The 27,306-nt window shown below is 49.7% G+C and overlaps 1 protein-coding gene across 5 annotated transcripts in view; it reads left to right on the forward strand.

Moving 5' to 3' along the window:
* The first annotated feature begins 14,382 nt into the window (after positions 1-14,382).
* Positions 14,383-27,306, forward strand: part of KDM2B (lysine demethylase 2B) — a 112,049-nt gene continuing 99,125 nt past the window's right edge. For 3 of the 5 annotated variants that reach the window (XM_075534759.1, XM_075534757.1, XM_075534758.1), the window contains exons 1-4: positions 14,384-14,802; positions 15,838-15,982; positions 19,301-19,379; positions 21,164-21,210. In XM_075534759.1, coding sequence (XP_075390874.1) covers positions 14,770-14,802; positions 15,838-15,982; positions 19,301-19,379; positions 21,164-21,210 — 304 coding nt within the window. In that variant the 5' untranslated portion in view covers positions 14,384-14,769. Of the gene's footprint in view, positions 14,803-15,837; positions 15,983-19,300; positions 19,380-21,163; positions 21,211-27,306 lie in introns of all 5 variants that reach the window. The other 2 variants (XM_075534760.1, XM_075534761.1) reach the window with 2 other exon arrangements.

Genomic DNA, 27,306 nt, shown 5'->3' on the forward strand with positions numbered 1-27,306 from the left:
CAAACCAGTCTTCTCCAGGTTGCTGCTGCCTTTGAAAGGAGAGGCGGGACTTCCGTTTCACTTTGGGGTTTTCATTAGGTGGTTGCCTGATTTCTCTCCAACCTCCATTATGGGGTCCTTTGCAGGCATGGGAGGGACAACCCCTGTAAATCTAGCTACCTAACACTTTTTGCTCCGAAGGGTTTTCTTGGCTGTGAAATTCATGGAAGCAGTTTGTCAGAACCTTTTTCGGCAGCACCAAGGGACGGGTTTGGCCATCCACCCTTTGAGTAGTAGTCCAGTGTGAGTCATGTGTGCCACTACAGGGCCTCACTGCAGGGCCAGAACAGCAGGAAGGAACACATCCTAACTATGAAGGAGACCAGTTGGGAAGAGTTAGAGGGAGCCGGCCACTCCAGGCTTTTCAAGCCTTTTCCTCCCTGCAGGGGAAAAGCTACCTTCCCCCAATCAGCTGCTAGTTGTGAGGTTTGTGAAGCCCTGGGAGCTAATGTGAGTGCAAACCACCATGTACTGATCCAAGTCACATGGCTTCCTTCAGTCCTCAAGTAACTAATGCCATTGATATCACCATCCCATTTTATGGACCAGGAAACAGAGGATCAAGTTAGCTAAGGTGATAGAACTTTCTCTATTTGATCATTTGATGACATGCAAAAAAACTGGACAAGGAGTCAAGAAGATTGGAGCCCTGGTGTAGTGGTTGCACATTGGGCTGCAGTCCACAAGGTCAGCAGTTCGAAAATACCAGCCGTGGGCCAAAGACAGATGTGGCTTTCTGCTCCTGGAAAGAGTTACAGTCTCAGAACCTCACAAGGGCAGTTTTACCCTGTCCTACAGGGTCACCGTGAGTCAACATTGACTTGACCCTTTTGAATGATGGTGTTGGCAAAGAATATTAAATATATCATGGACTTCCAGAAGAACCAAAACACCTTCTTAGAAGGAAGAGCTAGAATGGTCTTTGGAAGTGAAGGTGGAGAGACTTTGTCTCACATACTCTGGAAATGTTGTTTTAGGGGACAAAATATAATTTAAAGAGAACATGATATCTGAAAAGGGACAAAACACAGATACATTGTCTGGATGAGGCCATTAGCAGTCAGGATGCTAGTTTAATAGGAAAGGCGTGGAGCAAAGGAAACTCACAAATTCATAATTGGTGGCAGATCAATACATCACAGTTACAGAAGGGACTACAGAATCAGGGACAGGACCATCATTGGGATGCCTTCGTAATGTTAGAAGAACTTACCAGATTGGCCCAGGGCCTTGAGACCAAGGCAGTCAGGGGACAGCCAAGTATGAGACCTCCATTCCTGGTCCATCAAGGATACACTCAGGTAAGCCCCTGAGACTGCTCCTCCCCTGGCCAGTGGAAGCTATCTGAGTTCCAATGCATTCTACCTGAGGGTATGACTGTCTATCTACATCCTGGGTTGAAGAATTCAGTGGAGGCTTAAAGCACATGGGGGCCCTACAAATGGATCTTGGGTTTTTGTTGTCATCCATAGCCTCCTCCTAAGGGTGCTTAGAATTTGAGCTCTAATACAGTTACCAGGAGGGCCCATGCTGTGGAGAAGGAAATCACGCTTAAAGCAGAGATGCAGCGAAAATTAAAATAAAAGAGGAAGATTTTCAAGGAGATCGGTTCACTGCTGGGCTGCAACGAAGAGCTCAGCCTTAGGAGATTGTGATCCTGGAGCAGGCAGTGGGGTGGGTGTGGAGGGAGCTAGGGGAGCAGTATTTCCTTCTGTTGCCCATGGGGTCAGGATGAGTCAGAACTGCCTGGATGGCACCAAACAACCACCCCCACAGCCCCGCTTTAGAAAGGAGGCACGCATGTGAACGCTTTTTTTTTTTTGTGGTCAGGGAGCTTGGTTATTCATTTTGCTGGACCCCTGGCTCCACCCAGTTGACCTGGCAGCCCCAAAGGAACCCTGGAAGGGGCAGCCTCGGGAACCTAAAGGTCCAATGGCCTCTTCTAAAACTCCCCAAGTCTACTCTGGCCCCCTCTCTGGGGTGCTTCCCGATCAGAGGGGTGGTTTCTCAGAAGTGTGCGAGACGTGGGAGGTTTGAGAAGAAATCAGCATCATCATCAAAATATGAAACCCCCGCCAGCAGCCCGAAGACAAGGAGTTCCAATCTGGAACAAAGGGCAAGGGCAGATCGGAAAGTCGATGCTGAGACATCCTCTCTCCTGCTGTGAAGGCGGCAAAGGTCATCATTGGTCTGCTCCTCTAGGGTCAGGAAATGTGATTCCGCCCGTACGGTGACAGATTGCCCGGAAGATGGATGGAAGCGACAATCAGGCTGCACTGGGTTCTGGTCCGGCAGCCACCTTGCTCTGCCCCTCTCCACCTTGCAGTGGAATCTGCTGAGATTTCCCGGGAATTGGGGCGCGGGGCAGTCCAAAACTTGGCTCCCGGAAATGTGCGCCCAGGAGGCTTGATCGGCTTTCTGGCGTCAGACCGACAGGGGGCGCTGGAGGGCCGGAACTCCCCACCGGGGATTTCGTCTTTGCAAGTGAAACGCACGCCGAGCTCTCGAGCCTTCCCGCCCCGCGCTCCGGACCCCGGGGGGGATTTTAACCAATGAAAGCTCCGGACGATGAAGTCATGCTTGGGCGTTTGAGTCTCATTGGCTCACGCCCTTGTCCGTCCATCCGAAGTCACCAGTTTTGAATGACTCGCTGAACTTTTCTCGGTCTCTCCGGGCATTAACCCCTTCATGAACTCACCTGCTATCCCTAGAGTTCTTGCCAACGCTCACGCAGGGAAAGAGATCTTTTAAAATGCAGAATTCTGGGCAGAGATTTGTCGTAGTGGTTGTTAGGCGTCGGCCAGTTCGTTTCCTCCATGTATAACCAGGAGGAAACAGCGTAGGTCTGTGCCAGCCTGCTGTATTTGAACTTATTAATGCAGCCAGGGTGTCAATTCATCTCCTTGAGTCTTCCTTGTTTCCCTTCTTAAATAAATGTCTTATTTTTCCAGGGACCGGTTCCTTCTGATTGCATGTCCAAACTACATGAAAACAGTCTCTCAATGTTCGAAGGAACATTCTGGTTGTACTTCTTCCAGGTCCGATTTTTCTTTTTCTGGGAGTCCATGGTATATTTAATCTTCACCCGCACCATAATACACATGCATCGATTATTTCTCTTCCATCTTCCGTATTCGTTGTCCAGCTCTCCCATGCATATGAGACAACCGAAAAGACCATGGTTTGGGTCAGACACACGTAGTCGTCAAAGTGAAATCTTTGCTTTTTTTTAACACACTTTAAATAGGTGGGGTTGTGATTTTTTTTGGTAGCAGACTTTCCCAATGAAATTAATTTGTTTGACAGCTGCCTCTATGGGCATTGATTGTGGATCCAAATAAAATGAAATCCTTGACAACTTTTAATTTTTCTCTGATTATCACGATGTTGCTGATTGGTCCACTTGCGAGGATTTTTGTTTCCCAAGGAGTGACCCTCAGACTGCATATCATTCTACCCTCTTGTACCAAAGCCTAATCAAACCCAAACCCACTACCAAGGAGTCAATTCCTATTCCTGCTGACTAAAGAGGGTTTCTGAGACTAAATCTTTAGGAGGCCAGACAGTGTTGGAGGGACCAGGGACTTTTAAACCCACCTTGCAGTTAGCAGCTCAATGCTTAACCCGCCTGTAACCAGGGCTCCTCAGGGCTCCTTTCACTAAGTGTAGCCAGGAGTTTGTTTGTTTTTAAATCACTTTACTGGGGGCTCTGTACAACTCATCATTCCAGCCAGGAGTGTTCAAATTCTTTGAGAACTTCAACCAAGTTAACAGAAATTATGTGACCAAACCACTAATATTTTAAATTGCAAAACGAATACAAATGAAGGCAAAATGATGCCATTTGACAAACAGGGTGTTGGATATCCAGTTATCCGCTTTATTGATTTTTATATCTTGATCTTTCTGTCTCTCTGTTTCAGATATTGGCTAGATTAAAAATGTCACAGTGACAGTTAAAGATAAAAGTACTGTGCAAGTAGAGTCCCCCGAAGAGCACTGGTGATGCCCTGGGTGAGGTGTTCAGCCGCCAACTTCAAAGCTGGTGCTGTAAACCCTCTGCATGGGAGAAACCTGGGGCAGGCTGGTTTTGTAGAAATGACCGCCTTGAAAACCCTGTGGAGTAGTTGTGCCTTAAAAAGTTGCTATGAATCAGAACTGACCCACAAGCAGTGGGTTTGTTTAAGAGGGGAGTGGTATTTTTTTTCAGTCTTTATATAAACTCAAAACTTTCTCCCTTCTCCAAAAACCCACTATTGTTGAATCTGTCCTGACTCAATGGCTCCCTTCTCCAGAAGTGATTAAATACAATGGGTGGTTAAAGATCTCAATCAGTGTGAGTAAGGAGCCCTGGCGGTGTAGTGGGTTAGTTTGGATTGCTAACTTCAAGGTCAGTTGTTTGAAAAACCAGCTGCTCTGTGGGAGAAAGAAGCTGTCTACTCAGGCTCCGGTCAAGAGTTACAGTCTCAGAAACCCACAGGAGCAGTTCTACCCTGTCCTATAGGGTTCATATGAGTCAGAATCCACTTGATGGTAGTGCGTTTGGAGTTTGAAGACCTCAGACTATGTGTCTGTGTGCTATATATATATGAAGACACAGGGTTCTGTGTGCTATATGTATGAATACAAAGCTGCAAATATGCAAATTGTTTGGGGGTTGTTTCATATAGAAATGATGTTGTGACTAATTTTTTCCCAACAGTTTCTTATTTGTTTTATTTTTTTAATTGTGGACTCTTACGTTAATACTATAGAATGCCTAAAGGGCGTTTACAGAATGATACTCAAAGTCTGGAACTGAACTCACTATTTGAAATCAAAAGTGCATGTAGCCATGGACAAAGTTCAGAGGGTGGGGAAAGATGGAAGAATGGAGAAGGGAGACACAGGGAGGAAGCGAGGTAGGGCATGGAACAAGGAGTGGTTGGCAGGGGAGGAGTGGAATCAGAAAGAATACAAATCATTGAATGCAAGCCTGTGATCCGCTCTGTAAATCTGCACCTTATTCACAACGAAAGGTATTGTGTTTTGTTTCTTAAATTTAAAAAAAAGCATGATAATCCACTTTAGTTTAAGGAGGCCTAGTGGTGCACTGGTCAAGCACTCGGCTGCTAACCAAAAGTTTGAACTCATCAGCAGCTCCTTAGCCCTAAAAGTTACTCTGTCCCATGGAGTGTGATTCTGACACTCAGTCAGACTTGACCCAACAGAATTAAGTTTTTTTTTTTTTAAGTTGGTTTTTTCATATTCTTAGACTAAGGAACAGACAATCCACGTGAAGCAGCAGAGGAAGGAGGAGAGCAGGAACTGGAAAGGATATGGGATATGTGGCTGATGCCTCTCTGGGCAACTGTTTCCTTTGTCCTGAGACCAGAAGAACTGCATGGTGCTTAGCTATTATGATGTAGCATTTCGACCCAAGATTTCATAGAAGAATTCTGATCAAAAAGGGGAAATGCAGAATAGAATTTCAAATATTCAGGGACTCGAGATTTTCTGGAGCCATGCAGGTGAAATGAACACTTGAAACTATGGTTTCAAGATTGCCCTCATATCACCTTTAAACCAAAAATGTCCCCTAAAGTCTTATTAAAAACAAACCCTATCTAACTTAATGCTTTTAAAAACAGTTTGCATTCATGAAGAACTCTATTGGATCAAACTGACCAGGGCAGACTGGAAGATGAGATAGGAACCTCAGGGGGCAGCGAGTTTCTGTTGATGAGGAAGAAACGACTCAGAAAAGGAGGGTGGCAATGGTTGTGTAACTTAAAGAATGCAATCTGTGCCCCTGAATTGCACATGTATGAATTGTTGAATTTGTATATGTTTTCTTGTGTACATTCTCAACAGTGACAACAAAAACAAGAAAAAATATCAGTCTTTGTTACATTTAGCTCATCTTTTCCATCAACTTCATTCTGACTCCCAAGGATGCTGTTGGACAGAGTAGAATTGCCCCCTAGTGTCTCCAAGACTATTATCTTTATAGAATCCGATGCCACATCTTTCCCCCAGGGTGCAACTTTTCAGGGAGCCCCTGGCTGAGCAGTTTATCACCGTGCTGTCAATCTTCCTTTGTAGTTACTAGTGCTACCCAAATAGACTCCCCCCAAGTGGGTAGTTTTAAAGAAGAAATTCATTTTCTCACCTATCCAGAAGCTAAAAGTCCATTCAGTCTGTTAACCTTGTCAGGTTCTCCTGTGAGCAGTGGCTCTCAACCTGTGGGTCGCAACCCTTTTGGGGGAGTCGAATGACCCTTTCATAGGGGTCGCCTAAGACCTTCGGAAAACACGTATTTCCCATGGTCTTAGGAACCGACACACCTCTCCTCTATCTGTCTCCAGACGGGTCCGCCCACATGTAAATACACCTACATATGAGTACCTGGCGTGAAGACTGTTACCCATGCTACACCATGCTTCAAGACAAAATTTCATTTATTTGTCATTAGAAATAAATATTTCACAATATATAATTACATATTGTTTTGGGGATTAATCACTATGCTTTAATTATGTTCAATTCGTAGCAATGAAAATACATCCTGCTGGGAGGGGAAAAATGAAGAGCTAATATCAAGGGCTCAAGTAGAAAGCAAATGTTTTGAGAATGATGATGGCAACAAATGTACAAATGTACTTGACACAATGGATGTATGTATGGATTGTGATAAGAGTTGTATGAGCCCCCAATAAAATGATTAAAAAAAAAGAAAATATCAGATGTTGACATATTTCATAACAATAGCAAAATTACAGTTATGTAGTAGCAATGAAAATCATTTTATGGTTGGGGGTCCCCACAATATGAGGAGCTGTATTAAGGGTCGCAGCATTAGGAAGGTTGAGAACCACTGTCTTGTGAGCCTCTCTCCTGGTTTCTGGTGTCTGCCAGCCATCCCCAGTATCTATGGGTCCCCCTGTGAGTGCCTCTGTTTGCTTTGGTCTTTTTCTAACCAAGAAGTGATTAGGTTTAAGACCCACACAAGTTTTCGCTGACCTCATTAACAGAACATAATAAAACCAAACCTCCAAATGCATACAGGAACACTCCCACAGATACAGGGGTTACCATTTCATATGTATTTTGGGAGGCACACAGTAGAACCTATCGTAGTCTCCAAGCGGGATCTTGCTGATCACGGTCCCTTCCCAGAGTTCACTTCCTGAAATCCATGTGAACCACTTCCTTGCTTTTCTTTATGTTTTACTACTCACTGCCATTGAGTTGATGCAACTCACAGTGATCCTATGGGACTAAGTAGAAGAACTGCCCCTGCGGGTTTCTGAGACTAAATCTATAGGAGTAGAAAGCTTTGTCTTTCTCTAGGAGCCGCCTCTGGTGGTTTCAAACTGCTGACCTTCCGGATCACAACCCAACATGTAACCACTATACCACAACGATGTATTTGGTTTAGATTTGCCTAATTTGAATCTTATAGACTCAAGAATAAATGAATCAGATGGAATTTATACGTCTTTTGTGGTAAACACATGCAAATATTAGAATTTGCTACTTTGCCTTCTTTTATGTACATTTGTACAATGAATTCGGTGTCATCAGTTCTATCCAGGGCATTGTGTAACCATCACCAGACAGACACTGTACTCATCATCACACCTCTATTCCTCCCACCTTTGCACTTACCTATTCTGACCATTTCATATCATTGAAATCACACAGTCTTTGTCCTTTTGTTCCTGGATAATTTCACTTAGCATGCTGTTTTCGAGGTTCACCTATGCCACAGCATCTATAAGAGCTATTTATTTTTAGGGCTGAAAAATATTCCATTGTAGGGCCATCCCACGTTTTGTTTTATCCATTTATCTGGTGATGGACACTTGAATTGCTTGCATGACTTGGCTAGTGTGAATAATGCTGCAATGCACATGGGGATACGAGTTGTTGGTTTGAGTCCCTGGCTTTAATTTTTGGGGGTCGATACTCAAAATTCGTTTTTTGAGTAAGTAATACATATACTGGGAACAGAAAATAAAAGGAACCTCAGTACAGGTGGGAGCTTTTAAAAGTTCCATTGATCTTTTCCTTCCATTACCTCCCCCCAAAAAATGTAAGCCCTTTTATATCAAATAAAAGGAATTAAGTCATTAAGATTCAAAATTAGGTAGTGGTTCATGCGTGGAGTGAAAAGTACAACTGTACCAATACAAGTTTTATTCCCTCTCTCCAGGCCATTTTCTCCTATTTCTTTCCCATAACATTTCTGTGCATATAACAGCATATCCATCGATAGCGTTTTCTCCCCTCAAGTGGTCAGTGCGGCTTCATCTGGGGGGCCTTCACAAAGTTCGGGGGGGATGGAATTAAAAGCTAATGGTATTTTCCCCACAAACTCTGGAAAGCCTTCTCAGTAAATTATTAATGTTATGAATTTCAAGAAAGGATGAGAGCGTTCCATACCAAGTTATAGAGAGCTACATTCTTCTTTTTAATCACTCAATAACATTAATTTGGTGGTCAGATGGTCCAAGATTTTACTGAAGCAGTTTTCCAACTGCTCATTAGCTTGTTTCAAGCTTTTCTCTTGCAGATAGATCTTTTGTCTCAGTGCACGAGTCTATCTCTAGGTGGTATTTCTGGATGTGGCTATCCCTTTCTAAGCTTCCCCGACCCACCACTGGCTAACTGAGCCTTGAGAAATGTCTTTGTAAGATCAATGAAGCACCGCCTCCATCCCCATGAAGTCAGAAGAATTGAACATTTCGATCAATGTTTCTGCAGAAGAACCTTGATCATAAGGGGAAAGATGTGGGGCAGAATTTCAAATTCTCCTGGAAGCTGGAATTTGTGGAGCAAAAAAGGCTAGATGCACCCCTGAAACGATTGCTTTGAAGTAGTCTTTAAACCTTAAGCAAACATATAAAATTCTCTGAAGTCTTCTTTGAACTTAGCACAAGTGTAGCTTCACTGGTAAGGAAGACCTGCCCTGAACGAACGCTGTGAGTCTGGAAAATCTGTTGATATGGAATGAAGTGGACACCAGCAGCTCCAAAGATTAGACAGAACCCTTAGGGCCCAGTGGCTTCACGTTCACGGAAAGGAGCAGCTCACAAAAGGAGGGTGAGCGGGGTTGTAGGATTCAAAGAAAAGCATCCCCGTCACTGAAGTGTACATGTGGAAACTGTTGAATTGGTGTATGTATTTTCAACCATGACAGCCAAATGAAATAAATTATAAGAAGAGAAGAAAAAAATCTGGGGGGGGGGGGCTGCTCGCATCCCACTGGCAATTTGATTGTCACATGGGGTCATGATCTTGTCAACCCCATGGCAGGGAATGCTGTTTAAGGACTTTTTTTTTAAATCATTCTATTGGGGGCTTGTACAACTCTTATCATAATCCATACCATACATCCATCCATTGTGTCAAGCTCATTGTACATTTGTTGCCATCATCATTCTCAAGACATTTCTTTACTTTGTACTTGAGCCCTTGGTATCAGCTCCTCTTTTCCCCCCCTCCCTCCCTCCCCACTCCCCTTCCCCCATGAACCCTTGATAATTTATAAATTATTACTATTTTGTCATATCTTACACCATCTGACGTCTCCCTTCACCCGCTTCTCCACTGTCCTTTCCCAAGGGAGGAGGTTATATGTAGATCCTTGTAAATTGTTCCCCCTTTCTCCCTCACCTTCCCTCCACCCTCCCTGTTTAAGGACTTCTATTCCAAGAATTCATATCCCAAGTATTCTACCAGATGGCTTCTTCCAGGAAACATTTGCTGGTAGCCCCTTCTTCGATACTTCATTTGTTCCAAGGCCCTTCGTTCATTCACATCTGTTCCTGGAGGGCCTATTATGGGCACCCGCTGCTGTATCAGACTTGAGCAACCTAAGGGAGTGAAGTAAAAGTACTGTTCTAGCAATAGGTTTTGTAACTCCCACCCAATGAGTAGGTGGGACCATGCAAATAGGCTGTGTGAAACTCTGATGGACAGGATTTATCAGTTTCGCCAGTCTATTGGGTATAAGGTGAGTGAGCCACCTCAGATTTGAGAATCTTAGGGCCATCACGAAAGAAAGAAAGGCTAGGAGTGAAGTGTGCCTGAAATCCCTGCTTAGAGTGGCAGCAAGGGGGGGGGGCAGCACCAAGACCATGAGACAGAGCAGTGTGGGCATCCTGGGCCATGGAATGAGTAAAGTTGAGTGTCCTTGGGCAGGAGGCTGGCTTGCAATGTGAAGTGCCCTTTGGGTGTAGATCAGAGCTAAAGGAGCTTTGTAACACTTGTCTGAGCAGGGCAGAGGCCAAGGGACCATGTGGCGGAGGTGCTAAGGACAAGAGAGAGATTTTTGGCAAGCATGGCTGAGAAGTGCTGCAGACAAAGAACGGATGCTTTAATGTTTCTCATTCTCACTTGTATATTGATAATTTCTCTAATAAAGCCCTGTAATTGTGAGTATTGTGTGTGGGTTCTGTGTGGTCATTGCCAGGGATTATTGAACCCAGCAGAGAAGTAGAGGGCCTTGGGAAGGACAATTGGTGTCATAAGAGAGTAGGGAATGTTCATGTCTGAACTCTGCCTCATGGGAATTAGCCTTGAGTTAGTGTTAGATTCTTCCCCCCTGCTTCCCCCAAACCCCATCTCCACAGTGAGTTAAGGGTGGTGTGCATTGGGCTGCTTAACAGAAGATTGGATGGTGGAGGAACGAAGACCTAGCAGGTTACTTCCAGAAATTTCTACTCTGACCCACATGGAGCCATCATGAATTAACATCAATTTCCTGACAATTGGTTATCAGGAGAATTATGAAAATACTCTAAGGCTGCACTGTTTCAATAAGGGAGAAAATAATTACAAATGCTTATTCATATTTGATAAAAAGGAAGTACAATTTAAAATTCAGTTATTGAATCCCACTAGCCATGTTCCAAATGTTCAATAGTCACATGTGTTTAGTGGCACTGTACTGGGCAGTGCAGACAGAGCACATGCCCATCTTCTCATTCTATGGCACCGCCCTGCAGAGGGTGATCAAGCCTGTGGGATCTAGACAAGCCCTAGGTTCAACTCCCGCCAGTTCCTTCACAGCTGAAAACTTGGTGCAAGTACCTGACCTTGCTCTGAACCTTAGACTGTAAAAATGGGGAATGACAGCCCCTCCGTAGTGGAGTTTTATGAAGACTCTGAGCTAATCAATGTGAGGGGTTTTGCTAATAGATGGTCCATATCTGCCCCCTCCCTCCAAATTAGAACTTATTATCTCGTAATCAGCTCTGAGAGTGTGAGAACAACTCTGTGGGAATCAGTGTTCAGTTTCTAACAATTTCGAAAACATAAACTCAAGGCTGTGTTAACCCTTTTGTGACCCATGGGACATATGTCGCCCACCAACACTTTCAGGCTCTCAAGTTTCTTGGGAAGCTCCTATCCCACTTGTAGAACATGCTGCTTGCTGCCTGGTGAGTACCTGACTGCACCAGAGTCTGCATGGGACATAAATGTCTCACATAATTGTCTGAAAATCCAGATTAACCTCAAAAACATTTTTTCTCTGCTGGTTTAGGACTTTCATTATTGAAAACATATGGTATATCGACCAGAATTTCAAAGCCCCAAATGGTGTAGTTTTGAAGGGGTTAAATCCTGTGTGTGGTGTGTGTGTGTGTGTTCTCTTGGGAAGTGGCTAGTCCTCTACCTCCCTGCCCTTCCTGGAAGTCTGAGACAGGACCTATTTGTTCTGTCTTTCCTCTGCTTTCTCAATGAATGAAGACATGCATGACCAGGGGGGAGGCTGAATCTGACTGGGCCATTTGTGCAACCGAGGTGTAGGATCCAGGCGGCATCATTATGAGACCGTGTGGAATATCCTTGGTGCCTTCCTGAAGGCAAAAAGTTCCTCTCTGGAATCAGCATCTTGGCGTTCCCACTCCCTGGGGACAATTAGCCTCCACAGCCTGCTCCAGGGTCTTGGCCCTTCCCCCTTTGGCCCAAAATAACCTCCCCCACCTTCAAGCAAATGCCTGGAATTCTTTCAGCCAGTGGACAAAGCCTTTCATCTGCCAATTACTGATAAAGGGAAAATGCAAATATCGGTGGGGAAGGTAATCCATCACAGGCCCAACATTTATTGAGTGACCACTTAGGACTGGGCAGCCAGGCAGGCATTCTGGGGGAGGGACAGGGGAACAAGCCCCCAGCAGGCCCATTCTTCTCTGGGGTCCCGGGCTTCCTCGAGCTTTGTAAAGGGAGGGGCTTCAAATTGGTTGATGATTCAACCCCCCTTCCCCTTCTGACAGGCCAGGAACTCCCCAGTGTGTGATAGATGGACTTCACTTTTCCCCTCCACCAACGTGGCTGCCCTCAAATCTGTCTGTCCCTGACAGCAGCTTTGGGGGGACCCCGAGGGGCCACTTGGGAGAGAGAGGAGGAGTTCTGGAAGGAAAGCCAGGAGGATTCTGGAGATCCAGTGTTAGAGACACCGTTTTCCTCTCTTCTCCCCTCTCCAGCCCACACGCCTTTCTTGACACGTGTTCACTTCATGTTGTGGGGGTTCTGGGCAGCTTCTCTTTTCAGCCTGTGCTCCACCAGCAACCCCATGCCCACGCGGTGGCATCTAGGGTGAGCTTTCTGCCCTTTGGTGCCCCAGCTGGCTTCCTCCTTTGCAAAATGGGGAGTACTACTAGGACTTCCCTTTCACACAGGGTGGCTGTGTGAGCAAGTGCGAAGCCAATAAATTAAGTCCCTGGCTCTTCACAGAGACTGAGGCAGCGCCCTTCCTTTCACGCCCCCTCAGGGGCGTGGGTTGGGTGTGCCAAGCAGTGCCTTCGAGTGTGGAAACAAATTCTGCTGTCTGCCAGCTCATCCCCACCTCAAAAGATTTTTACCACGAGTGGACTCAGATTAAAATGCACTTCAAAGAGCTGTCTTTGAGGGTGGGTGGGGGCAAATTACAGAGAGCAAGAGCAGGAAACTTGAAGGTGGGTGTGGGGGAAGCTGTCTCTTAGGTGACCCATCTGGGCCTGATGGTTCACATCTGATCTCAGCCAGGGAAGCCCCTTCCTTCCCAGATGTCCATCGGATCCGATGGCCCCTTTGATGTGGAGGGCAGGGAAAACATCCCGATTCATTGCCTCTCAGAGCCTTAGTTTCTTCGTCTGTAAAATGGTCAGCTCCAACCAGCCCGCTGGGATCATGGAGACAAATAAAATGAAAGGCAGGGCACATTCTTGGCTAAAGCTTGCCCTCAGCATCTAGAATATTCCCTTTCTTGTCGCCCTGGTGTCAGATCATGCGAGGAGGAGATGGGGCCTGAATCAGGGCCTGAAGAGACCTGCAGGAATGTGTGGGCCAGTTGTTCGGGGCAGCAAAGTGGCTGAGATCGCTGTTCGTCAGGACTTCCGTAAGGAGTCTGGTTCTGAGGCTCCCGGTGAACAGTATCGATGTGGGAAGCATGCCCACACCTCATCAGACACACGTGTAAAGAGCGCTCACAGGGCAGCCACGAAGCCCTCTAGGATGAACCAGTCGGCACCTCGCTTTGGGTCCCTGTAACCAATCCTGGAGCGACATTCCCCCGGGTTCGCCCTTGCAGGTGCTGGGGCTGTTACGAGCCCTTCGCTCCCACTCTCTCCTCCTTTCACTTCTGACCACCCATTTCCTCCTCTCTGCGAGCACAGGGACCTTTAAATATTGTCCAGATTTCATTACCTGGCATAGGACTCCGCACAGGGGACAGAACGAATGAAAGACAGTTTCCTGGTCACTCTGGTGTGGCCGTAATTAGTGTGTGTGTGTGTGTGTGTGTTCGGAGCGGTGAGTTCAGGACATTTAAAAAGTGAATGCACTCCGTACAGGTATGGGGTTGCGCTGAGCCCCAAAGTCCTTCGTCCCTAGGATCGCTGGTCCGCGTATGGGGAGTGAGAGTGGGGCTCTGGACCAGGTTGCGCCTCCACTCACAAATTTGGGTAAAAGACGTGCAGCCGAAAAGCCCTCAAATTTTAACAATAATAGATACCAACGGTCTGGCGTTTGGGGTGATGGGGTGGAACCGATGAAGAAAGGAAAGGGGCAGCCCGTGGGGAACTTTGGGCAGTGGGGGGTCGTTTTTTAGGGAGAATGCCAGGCCCCGGGGGGTTTCACGCCCACAAGCTCGGCTTGCATTCTCAGGCCCCCTAAACCCCCACCCCCACCCCGCTGCGGCCAGCCGTGCAAATCGACACCTCCGGGCCGCCCCCACCCCCACTCGGTCGTCTCCGGGATGCGCCCGCCGCCGGCGAGCCAGCCTCCAAAAGTCAGCTCAGCACACCAGTCCCGGGCGGCGGCGGCGCCTGCGTGCAGAGGCGCACTCGTGACCCAACAACAAAACAGCGCTGCCGGGGCGCCGAGCGGCGCCCGGGGCCGCCGGGGCCCCCTCCCTACCCGAGCCGCTAAGGTCCGCCGCCCCCGCCCCCCGATCCCCGGCCGAGGGCCCCCCCACCACTAGCCCGGCCGCGGGCTCCCAGCGCGATCGGCAACAATGTTTACGTTCCGGGGATTATGACGTCGACGCCTCCCCCCCCAACTGCTGAAAATGGTTTCCTAGGACTTTGCAAACGGAGCTGCCCAAGTGTTGGTGCAAAACTTTGTAGATCTCGGCTCTCTCGGGCTTCTTTATTTGTTTATTTTCCGGTTTGTTTTCTTTGGTCTTCCCTCCTTCCCCCCTCGGCCAAAATGCTGGGGGCAGGAGTGTTGACAATTAATTGGTGAACTCTCCTAAAAAAAATGGAGGCAGAGAAAGACTCTGGAAGAAGATTGGTGTGTAGCTTTTTTTTTTTAATTCCCAAATCTGTATCTGATATACGATAGATTTAAAAAAATTATTATTTCCTGCTGGCTTTTCTTTCCTTTTCTGTATTTTGCAAGAGGACCGGAAAAATATAATAAATTGCATGCAAAAGGAAGCAAGCAGCTTACTCCTCCAGTCCCTTGTGAGGCTGAACCTCAGACACTTAAGTGGGGAGGTGGTGGCGGGGAAAGGCGTGAAGGGGGGCTGAACTGGCTCGGGGTTCGCCAGGGACCTGGGGGGCTGCGGGCCGGGCTCCGGGCGGCGGAGGGAGGAGGCTGGGGGATGCGAGGAGTGCCGGGGGAGTCTCCTTAGGAAGTGAGTGTGCGCGCGCGCTGGTGGGGCGATGAGGCAGCTGCTGGTGCGTTTTGGGGTCTTCGATGGAAGCTTTGTGGCGGGCTTGGCTGCCTCTTCTTCTCCTAAGCCCCGAGCCCCAAGACCCCCCTTCACCTCCTCTTCTTGCAGTGGCGGGAGGGCGGCGGGGGCAGAGGGGTACTCAGTCTTTCCACCGCCGCTTTGCTGCTTCTCCGGCAGCTCCAGACTCAGAAATGCTGCCGGCCTGGGATCCGGCTGCTGGGCTCTTGCCGCCGCCGGCGCCGGTGCTCGGTGACCGCCAAGCTGGGCGCTGCCGCGGCGTCTTCGGGGCCTACGTCCGCCCCGCCAGCCCGCGCCGGAGCCCCCTGCCGGGGTTACATCACCGGGCGGCGGGCTAGTGGGCACGGCTCCACGCACCTCCGGGGTGGGGGACAAGGGAGGGTCCCCAGATGTCCCTCCGATGGCCTCCACAATCGCGGCAGCAGATGCTCTGTGTAGGGCGCAGCCGGAGCTGGGCGTGCGGGTCCCACTTCTTATCTTGATTTTCAGCATCTTTGGCATGGTAGCAAAGTTGTTCGGGCTCGAGGGTGGGGTGGGGTGCACCTGTTCACGCCGGACTCAGGGAAGACGGGCGACCCCCTTTGGTCCCCTTCCCCATAACGGTCCCGGCTTTCTGGTTTGGGTCTCCGCAGCGCCCGATCGATCGCCAGAGATACGACGAGAACGAGGACTTGTCGGACGTGGAGGAGATCGTCAGCGTCCGGGGCTTCAGCCTGGAGGAGAAGCTGCGCAGCCAACTGTACCAGGGAGACTTCGTGCACGCCATGGAGGGCAAAGGTGAGGCGCCCCCTCCGCGCCACCCTCCGCCTTCGGGCTGCGCGCACGTGGGGAGAGAGCTGCCGGTGGTTAGGTTCGTATTTCGCGCCCGCGTCCCCCATTCCAGGGGATCCAGTGACGAAACGAGGCCGAGCACTGGGGGGGTGGGGTGAGAGGGGGTGGCGAAGGAGGAGGGCAGGCGGGAACGCGGCCAGGCGTGGGCCTAGGCCAGGCGCTCGACCCACCAGCCCTAGGGTGGGTAGAACTGAGGGACTTGGGGATTGCCAGACCCATGGAGCGACCCGGGATGGGGAGGAGCCGGCCCTGCTCCCGGCTCCTAGAACATCCTCAACATCCCAAGGTGCAGTTTAGCTGTAGGGGGACTCGGGGCTCCCTCAGGGCATTGGGGGTGAGGCCATCCTAGGCCTGAAACCTCTAGAGCCCAGTGCCATCTAGGGTCCTGAGAGCTAGGGACCCCATGCTCCTGAGTTCCTGCAACACGCTCCCACTCAGGCCTGGGGGCCTGCAGTGCTCAAGTGCTCTGGTTGGGTCAGCCAGGTTAGAACCCAGGTTGGCTGAGCTTCAGTTATTGGGATGACACCCCCATTTATGCCTCAGACCCTGCAGCCCTTGCTGAAGCTGGGGACTAGGAGTCATGGGTCCTGGGAGTAATCGGGTGACTTCCAGCTGAAGATTTGCCGAGTCAATTTGAAGAGGGACTTTTCCTTATGTGTCCTCCCCCCCCCCACTGCCCCTCCGCTAGTTTTCTAGTCCAGTGGGGGAGTCTTTGGGGTTTCTGGATGTCACCCCAGCTTGAGGCCCTCAGGGCCCGAGTTTCTCCTGGCAGTGAGGAGCACCCTGTGGACTTTGGGAGATCTCTCTCATTTGGGTCCCAGGCCTTCAGAGTGCAGGCCCACCCGTCTGCATCCAGAGTCACCCTGCCCTGGGAACACAGCTTGGCCTGTGGGTTCTTAACTTGGACCTAGCCTTGACTGTCCATGCATCTTTAAACGCCCCTTATAGGCTTTGCCGGTTCTTTTTCCCCCTCAGATATCTGAGTTACCTTACATTTTATTTAATTCCCCTGAAACACTCCCATCTCTCCAGGAGCTGCTGCTCAGGGAAGGGCCTCCCTCCTCAGAGTTCTGGTTGACTGGCTAGGACTGCGGAGCTGTGGGGCTAGCCCCCAGAAGCCACCATCCGGCTTTGCATTTTTGAAGTTTCTCTTTTGTGCCCATGACCTCCTGGGGCGCTGGGCTCCGGTGGGGGGGGGGCGTCGCGGGAAGTTGTAGGGGGAGGGAAGAGGTTTCTTCCAGCCTACCGGCTCTGCCTAGGCTAGCAGGCTAGTCCTGGCCCCATTTAAATTTCCTTCAGGGCCTTAATTCCAACCCCCCTCCCTTTCACTGAGTTGTTTGGCAGATCCTGTGGGAAAACAATATGCAAACTCTTCCTGGCCATTTGGAAGGGGTTCTTATCCCAGGGTCTCTGGGCCTTTCTACCTCAGCCTCTGAGGGAGTGGAAGCAGCCCTGGAGTCCCTGACCTCAGGAGCTGGGCTCCGGGTGCACAGACATGGGTGGGGTGGTGGTTGTGTGTGGAATATTGCAGAAAGGAAGTTCTAATGTTTAGTCTCCTCAGATCGGCTATCCAGGCTCCTTTAAAAGGAGAGGACCAGAGGGTTTTACTAGTGAATTCAGATCTGGCCCCAAAACTCGAGGGAAGAGTCGAGAAAAAGAACCCTTTAGCCTGGATTCCAGATAGAAGCTTCTTAAACTGCTCTTCTTTTAAATCCTTAGGAATCCCCATTCACTGAGCGCCCTGGGATTCTGAGCTGTGGAGAGGAGGTCAGGCCTTTCCCTGGCTGGGGGTTTTGTTCCCTCATCTCTTCAGGGCCCAATTGCCCTCGTCGCCGCCTCCTCCTCCCGCCCAGACTGCCCTGCTGAACTGTTTCTCTGGGACCCTGCTGCAGTGGCCTGCGACTTCTTCCATCACCCTCTGTCTGGCCAGGGAGCACTTGTGTCTCTGGTTACACGTGGCTTTTATCTCCCACCTCCCTCAGCGCCAGAACCAGGGTTATGGGCCAGTTTTGGAACAGGGCAAGGAAATAAATTCATCTGAGGTTTTCTTTGTATGCTGGAAGTTTGGAGGTCTCTACTAGACCTTACTGTGCACACTGTCTTTATGGGCCTTCACCTGCAGAGGAACATCCTTCTTGAGCTCCTCTCTTTGAAGCAAAGAATGTGATGCCTGTAACAGACTTCCCCTATTACAGACGACAGCGCCGGGCCCAGTTCCCTGTGATTTTGGCACCAAATACACAGTTTCCAGGGAAACCAGCTCTTGTCCCTCCCCTTCACTACCCAGGATATTACAATAAGATCTTCACTGATACTCAGCTACAATGGGCGCCCCCCCCTTTCCCAGCCGCCCCCCTAGGGCTTCAGATCTTCCCATGTAGCGGGCTTCCATTTTGCAGCCCCTCCACTTTCTGATTTAACTTCCATTAAAGAAGTCTTCAAAAAGCGAGATCTCACTTTGAGGACTCAGGTGCGAGCTGTCCAAGCCATGAGAGCTCTGGTCGCCTCGTGTTGCCTGGGGAACCTGGACCACGCACAAGGAAGACTGAAGAAGAATGGGTGCCTTTGAACGATGGTGTTGGTAAAGAATGTTGAATATACCATGGGCTGCCTGAAAAACGCCCAGATCTGTCTTGGTAGAAGAATAACCAGCATGCTTCATACAATCAAGCTTGGTGAGACTTTGTGTCGTGTTCTTTGGAGGATATCGTGCTTTGGTTGAGGGTCAACACACAAGAGGAAGACCCTTGAGGAGCTGGGATTGACAGTAGTGCCTGCAGTGGTAGGCTCTAGGGATGCAACAGTTGAGAGGAAGGCCCAGGATGGGGCAGTGTTTTGTTCTGTTCCGTTGTACTCCGGGTGCCCCTGGCTTGAACTGATTCAAAGATCCTTAACACCACCACCCTCTAAGCTTAGCTTGAAGTGAGTTCTCTGCCCCTCAATAACTATAGCTCTTCCTCCGTGGGGCTCTCTCGAGTCTCCCAACCCAAACCTTGGGCTGCTCCTTGACAAGTTCTGACCTGTGGGGCATGCAAGGAATGATTGAGTGGGCAGAGGAACTGCGAGTTGGCATGGCTTTGCTGGGGCTTTGCCTCGCCTATTTCCCTATAGTCCCCAGGGGGATCCTTTGCTATTGAGTTGGTCACTGCATCAAGCAGGTTCCCTGCCCCTTGGCCATCATTCTTTGCCTCCTCATCAGCCGACTGTGGTGGCCTCCCTCCATCATGACTTAACCAACTTGTTTTTATCCAAACCCCCAAACAGATTTCAACTATGAGTACGTGCAGAAAGAAGCTCTCAGGGTGCCGCTGATATTCCGAGAAAAGGACGACCTGGGAATTAAGTAAGTTGATGAAACAAATCGCTTCTTCCCTTGATTTCCCTCCCTGGCACAGTTGACAGCCTTTTCCCATCTCCAACCTTTAGGGCCAGCTTCTGCTTGCTTTGGCTTGTGTGGAACGCATGGGTTTCTGTCAGGCCTCAGATTCTGTGGCAATTGATGTGGTTTGGTTTGCTTGTTTGGTTCCCACAAAGAAGAGGGTGGAAATGTACCATGGATGGGTCATTTTGTGATGGTTTGGGCACACAGGACTTAAGTAGTGTTGTTCCCATCCTCTCCTCCATTCCTCTCCAAGAACTAGAGATCTTGGAACAACACTGGGAAACTGAGGCTGGGCCCAAGGTACAAGGAGTTTGGCCAACCTTTAAGTCTTGGGGCAGGCCACATAGGTACTCACTCTCTACTGTGACTCTTGCTCGCACTTGATCCTTCAATTCCTTTCTGCGGGCAGAGGTGTATTTCCTATAATCTCTGCCCACAGCTCCTGGTTCTTCTGCCTCTTGTTTACTTTCTCCCATGCTGAGATCTGTCAGAGCCCCATGTTGGGGAGAGGGCAGGAGGTGGGCTGGAAGAACAGGTTTCCACCCTTGAGCAGGGGAACCAGAGAGGAGGCTGAAGGTATCATCTCAGCCTGCCTCTGTCCAGCCATAGGTCCAGCGTGGATGGTCCGCCACGCTAGTGTGAGGGAGGAGCTTCCTTCATTCCCGTCAACCTAAGGACGAGTGAAGCCTCTGTTATGAACGATTTCCTTCAGGTCGATGGCTCCTCATGTTGGCCCCTCATGTAGAACTGTGTTCCCTGGGATCTTTAGTGTTTGCTTGTTTGTTTTGTTTTGTTTGGAAGTAGATCACCAGGCCTTTCCAAGGTGTGTCTGGGTGGACTGGTTTCTCATCGCCATCGAGCGAGTTCCTACTTACAGTGACAGTCTTTACTTAGCAGCTGTTAATCATTTTCCCCATCCAGGGGTCTTCACAACCATTCTAGTCAATGTTGACAAAGGCCTGGCACTGGCGTGTGCACCTTTATATCCCTCCACCCTCTTGACAGTGCCTATGGGGAGTCTTGGGGTGGTGGTGGTGGGGGGGCACGGAGAAGACCATCCACAGACCATTTACCTTAACAGGGAGCAGGTGTCTGCCCTCCCCTGGGCCTCACAGTTTGGTCTTCCCTGGAGAAGTACGGGGGTGGAGGGACACCCCCACCTCATCTGCAGAAGAGGGAGGGGTTGCTTTTCTTCTTGGGCAGCCTTTCTGAGGCCTCCTCCGACATGGGCATACCTCATATTACTGTGCTTCTCAATGCCCTGCACTCAGTAAGCCCATGGGCACCATTTCCTCAGAAGCCGGGTGCGCTTTGTGTCTCTGCTGCATTTTGGCCACTCTCACACTTCTAAGCTTTTGTCACACTGTGGCACACTTCGCTGAAGCCCTGGTGCCTGTTGTTTACTCATTCGGCTGTGACCTGCAAGGTCAGCAGTTTGAAACCACTAGCTGCTACATGGGTTTAGTGGGGTGGGGTGGGTGGAAGGTGGGACTTTCTACTCCTGTAAACTCACGGGGGAGGTTCCACCCTGCTCTCTAGGGTCGCTAGGAGTCGGCACCAACTCGATGGCAGTGAGTGAGTGATACACACTTGACAGACATCCTTGATCCTCACTTTATTGTGGAGGTTGGCTGACTCCTTGGGAACCCTCTGGGAAATTCACACACACCTCCACGCCCCAGAGTAGGGGTTTGGCTCCACAATGCCCCTCTTCTCACTGGCCACCTATGCTCCCTCCTTCGCAGGATGCCAGACCCTGACTTCACAGTCCGAGACGTCAAGCTCCTTGTAGGTGAGTGAGTGCCTGGCCCGGTGGCTGCACTGAGCTCTGGGAGCTCGGGTGGGAGGGAAGGAAGAGGAGGAGGGAGGAAGGGGAAAACGCTAAGACTTAACTGCAGCTGATAAGAGAGCCTTGTGGGAGGAGGAGTGGAGGCAGCAGGTGTTAGCTGCAACTGTGCCAGCTAACCAGGTCCCACTGCAGTGTCACCAAACCTTGGTGGGGATGTTGGCTGGCCCGCAGCTTTATGAGGGCCAGCTTGGACCCTGGCCTTCAGCTTGGGTGTCAGCACAGCAAGCTGCAGCTCTCCTGGGCGTTTGTTTACCGGTTGCTGGGTAAACATTGGGTGCTTGTGACTCCTATAAGACTTTCTGTTTCTTGAGAGGAGGGTTATTCCTCTTCTGATTCCCAGTGCTTCTGGTAGCCTGGGGTGAGGCTGCCACTGATAGCTCTGGAGGCAATAAAACCCCAACAACAACCAAAAAACGGGGTGCAGGCAGAATCCCACAACTGATGTCAACTCCATTCTGACTCTTGCCCTGCAGCAGAGCTTTGTTTGCTTCATAGGGCTTTCCGTAGCGCTGTGGGCTAAGCATAGGACTCATAACTACATGGTTAGCGGTTCAAATCCATCAGCTGTTCCTTGGGAGAATGTAAAGATTGCCAGCCTCGGAAAGCCTGTATAGGGTCGCTGTGAGTCATAATCGGCTCGATGGCAGTGCGCTTGGGTTTTTTTGGTTTTGAAATTAGATCGCCAGGACCTCCTTCCAAGGTGCCCCTGGATGGAATCAAAAGCTGACTGTTTGAATTCCAGGGACTCCGCTGAACAGCTTGGCTTATATTACTGAGAGAGCAGTGGTTGGTGGGAGACCAGTGCCTTGGGTTCTGGATTGGGTAGCAGGTGGCACTTTTGGATCTCACCGGAAGTTGTTGAGTGGATCTGTTCTAAATGGAGGCATGTTCGGAGCTGTGAACATGACAGACAAGGTTCTCACCTGAGGGTTGGGAGCGACGAGTAGTGAAGAAGTCGACGGGCTTCCAATACATATGTCCTTATTTTCAGGCAGCATAAAGGCTCAAAAGAACTCAAGCCGGGTGATTGTACATACGGGGCTGTGTTTTGGTGGAATGGCCGGTGAAGAGGGCCTTTGATGAGTGAGAAGCCGTGCTGAGCGGCTGGCTTTGGGGAAAGAACATTCCAGGCAGAAGGTTGAGCAAAGGCAGGGGTGGGGCAAGTGAGGGAAAAAGAGGAGTCAGGAGGTGGGAGCTGGGCCAGGTCTTGTAGGGGCTTGTAGCCACTATGGGGAACTTGGGCTTGACCTCGAGTGCCAGGGAAGCTGCTGGGGTGTTTTCAGCAAGGAATGGAGCACGGCGGCGATGTTACTTGTTTTAGTTGAGGCGAAGGGATTTAAGAACAATTTTCTTTCTGCAGATAAAAGTCACAGACTGGAAAACTGACCATTTTAAGACAGCTGCAGGGTACTTGCCAGGGGGTTCTTAGTAGATTCATAATTTGTGCATCCGCTGTTGTTGTTAGGTGCCACTGGGTCAGTTTCTTATGTCCCACAGGTCCCCCATGGACCCGCGCCAGCCTCCCGGTGGTGCTTAGGGTTGGGCCCGTTGTTGCAGTCCCTGTGCCAATCCATCTTGGGCAGCATCTTCTTTTGCTCACCATCCGCTTTATCAGGGAGCCCTAGTGGCACCGTGGTTGAGTGTTGGGCTGCGATCTGAAAGGTCAGTAGTTGGCAACTACCAAGGCTCCTTTAGGAGACAGACAGGGCTTTCTACTCCCGTAAAGAATGACAGTCTCAGAAACTCACAGGGGGCAGTTCTAGCCTGACACCTCCTTGATGGCAGTGAGTTTTGGTGGTGTAGGGGTGACTCCTTAGAGGGCTAACCACCAGGTCTCCAGCTGTCCTGTGGGAGACAGAGGAGGCTTTGTATTCCCATAAAGGTTTACAGCCTCGGAGACCCACAGGAGCATTTCTACCCTGCTTTATCGGGCCACTGCGAGTCGGAACCGATTCGATGGCCGCGAGTTGAGTTTCTTGCTCCCCGAGTTCATCCATGTTGTTGTTGCATGAGTCAGGATCCCAGTGTTTTGATGCCACATTCTCTTTATCCACTTGTCAGGCCTGGGATGGACCTTTTGGTTGTGAATAATCCTACTATGAATATCCATAGTTTTTTGTGTGGATGTGCATTGTCTGTCATTTCTCTTATGTGGGTAGATTCTAGGAGTGGAATTGCTGGGACTCAGTAAAGCAAATGAGCTCTAGTGGACCTGTGGTGTAGGCATGGAGTGATTCAAACGGTTGCTATGAATTGGAATGGACTGGGTGGCAGTGGGCTTGGCTGTTGGTTGGTACGGCAACTCTCCTCTGACCCTTGGAGAAACCGACAAACTGCTCTCCCAAGCGACATGCCTTTTGTCTTTCCCACCAGCAATGCGTGCAAGTCCCAATTCCTGCTCATTCTTGCCAACACTTGTTCTTTTCCGTTTCGTTTTGCTAGTTGATTGCCAAGCTAGTGAGGGGAAGGGCAGAGCCCTCTTGGTGCAGCAGGTAAGCCCTGGGCTGCTAACCCAGAGGTTGGTGGTTTGAATCCATAACAATGAGTTGCAATTGACCAGGCAGCAATGGGGTTGTTTTTTTGGGGGCGGTGGAAGGAGTCCTGGTGGCACAGTGGTGAAAGCATCTGGCTGGCCAACCCAAAAGGTCTGAAGTTTGCAGCCCTGGGAGAAAGATATCATCGCCTGTGTCCATCAAGAGTACAGAACCGGAACCCATTATCCCCAAGTCTAATGATTCATAGGGTTCATAGAGGACAGACAGAGCCAACCTGCCCCACATGGTTTTATCTTTACAAATGCAGACAGCCACGGCTTTCTCCCACTGAGCGGCTGGTGTGCGCAACCTCCGGCTTTTCAGTTTGCAGCTATGTGCTTCACCACGGCGCCACCAGGGCTCCTCCGTCAAGGTGACAGCCTTGGAAACTATGGGGCCAGTTTTATACTGTCATATAGGGCGGCTGTGAGTCGGAATTGTTTCCTCAACAGTGGTTTTTTTTTGGGGGGTAGCATTGTCCAAGGAGTTCCCAGTGCCAAAGGTTAAGTGCTCAGCTACGCAACCACAGGGCAGCTGTTGGAATCCCCCGGCAGGATTCAAGCGAGTGAGACCAGGAAGTGACTTTGGAGAGGCCACAGCTGGTTCTCTTCTGGCACATGTGGGATCGCCACCAGTTGGCATGAACTTGGCAGTAGGTGGTACTACTGGCAGATGTGAAGTGTGGAGATAGGATTTGTGTTCCATCGATGCCAACTTCGGATGACACACAGGATGGAGGAGGAGAGAGCTGAGGGAGGTGGGAGCTGCCTTCAGATGGTCAACCCCAAACTCACTTCCATTGTGTCCACTCTGACTCATAGCAACCCTGTAGGACAAAGCCAACCTGCCCCTGTGCGTTTCTGAGGCTGGCACTCCGGTTCTTCCTATGTAACCAATTGTCCCTTCCTACTGAGTATCTGGTAACACACTCTGGGGTCAATTCCTTGTCCTTATCATCTGGAAATGCACTTCGGTGGTATAGTGGCTTCCACATTAGGCTGCTAACTACAAGGTCAGACGTTCAAAACCACCCTTCACTTTGAGGGAAAAAGGCAAGGCTTTCTATTCTGATAAAGAATCACAGTCTCAGAAACCCACAGGGACAGTTCTTTTTTTTTTTTTTTTTAATCTTTTTTTGTCCGGGGCAGTTCTGTCCCCTCCTGTTCTATAGGGTCACTATGAATCAGAAACGACTTGATGGCAGGGAGTGTAGAGAGTTTCTTTTTAACTCTCTGAGAGCAGAGAGCCTCATCTTTCTACCGTAGGGTGGCTGTGGGGTTGAGCTGCCAGTCTTGCAGGTAGCAGCCTGATGTATAAGATAATACGCAACCAGGCCTTGCTTCACATGATAGTGACTAGTAATTGACCCAAAAGTGTGCAGATTTTAAAAAATAATTGTTATGAGACAGTCAGCAGGAAGAACCAATTTGCTAAAAATAAAAAAAGAACCAATTTGCTGCAATAGGAAGAGCTGGAGTTAACTGGGGACCTGAACCTAAAGGTTGCTATGAACCCTGGTGGGTTCTCAGGGTCATTTGTTTGCACCTACCAGTGACTCCACAGGAGAAAGAAGAGGTTGTTTATTTTTGCACAGATTTAAATGTCTTAGAAACCCAAAGGGGCAGTTCTACTCTGTCCTCCTGCATGCTTTAGTGAGTTTGGGTTTTGTTTTTTAACCCAAGAAATAGATTTTTAAAAATGTTTTTAATGAAAAAGTCAGAATTTTCTATATGTTTCCAGGTCAAATTGGTTTTCCATTTCTCAATTCATACCACTTTTTGTTTCGTGACATTGATTCAGTCCCCCAGTGTACTAGCACGCTTCCCACGTCCTCCCTGTGCTTCCTGTTTCCTTGTGCTCTCTTACACACTCCCTTCCTATCTTCTGAGCTTTAGTCCTCTGACCCTCTGGCTCTGCATCATTGATTGCGCTAAGACAGCGGTTCTCAACCTGTGGGTCTCGACCCCTCTGGGGGTCGAATGACCCTTTCACAGGGGTCACCTAAGACCACCAGAAAACACATTTCAGAAAACACATTTCAGATGGTCTTAGGACCCTAAGATGGTCTTAGGAACCGCTCCTCTCTCCGTCTCCAGGAGGGTCCATCCATATGCAGATACCCCACCTAGGAGTACCCGGCATGAACACTGTTACCCATGCGCCACCAATACTTCAAGATAGCATTTCATTGCTTTGTCATTAAAAATCAATATTTCACACCACCGACAAGAGGGTTTGATACTGTGGCTTCCACAATGGGCTCAACATAAGACCAATCGTGAGGATGGTGCAGGTCCCCGCGGTGTTTTGTTCTGCTGTACGCAGGGTCACCATGGGTCAGAACCAACTTGGTGGCATCTCACAACAAACAACAACAAGCTCATGGCCCTGAGCATAGGTTTGCTTTCCTCGCTTCTCTTTGAATTGATGGCGGTTGCGAGTCTACGCAGCGGTTCATCCCCCCCAGCCCACAGTCTGCCCAAGCACATGCCAGGGATTGGACCATGTTCTTGGAGCAATGTCACTGTTGTTGCTCCCCATAACCTCTGTGTGCCCTCTGAGAATCTGAAGTGGCTGGTGTGATGTCACCTGCTAAGCTCAGGTAGGAAACTCCCATAGGGCAGGCAGGGAGTGCATGGTGCTGGGGAAGATGAGCCACTCAGTAAGGGGGGTGTTGAGCCTGGCTGCGTCACTTAGACAGTACGACCACATCACTGACTTGTACACATCGAGGGCGTCAGCTGGGTGTAGGTACACCGGCCTATGTCCACCACCACCACATCAAACAAAAACACTCCTTTACACTAAGGGCCACTCTGGGTACCCCCTCCACCATTAACACGGAGTTCCCTACCTCATTATGGGGAATTAGGGCACGTTTGTCACACGAGACCCTAACTCCGGCTGGTTTAAGGGCAACATGGACTTCAGAAAACAAGAAACTCACAGGTTCCCTTGGGAGGCCAGCGCATCCGCTATTTTCTCCTTCCTGCTGGTCTCCTCCTGCTTTGATCCTAGGCAAGCTGCCCCCCCCCATGGGGTCCCGCAGGTTGGGGAGCCCTGGCTGCTCCTGGCTTCCATCCTCCCAGCTTCTTTTGGCGCCGTCCAATTGGCTCCGACTCTTTGCGACTCCCCCCCACACACACCCCAGAAGGAGACGGCCCGGTCAGTCCTGCGCCCCTCACAGTTGTTCTGTGTGTGTGCCCATTGTTGCAGCCACTGTGTCCCTCCATCGACTGGAGGCCTTCTTTGTTTTTTGCTGATTCTCTAGTTCAGCGGTTCTCAACCTTCCTATTGTCTCCACCCTTTCATACAGCTCCTCATGTGGCGGTGACCCCCCCCAACCATAAAATGATTTTCGTTGCTACATTATCACTGTAATTTTGCTACTGGTATGAATCCGGCAACCCCTGTGAAAGGGTCGTTCGACCCCCAAAGGGATTGTGACCCACAGGTTGAGAACCACTGCTCTAGTTTACAAAATACGACATCCTTCTCCCGGGCC

This window comes from Tenrec ecaudatus, chromosome 16, assembly GCF_050624435.1.
Source record: "Tenrec ecaudatus isolate mTenEca1 chromosome 16, mTenEca1.hap1, whole genome shotgun sequence".
NCBI lineage: Eukaryota > Metazoa > Chordata > Mammalia > Afrosoricida > Tenrecidae > Tenrec > Tenrec ecaudatus.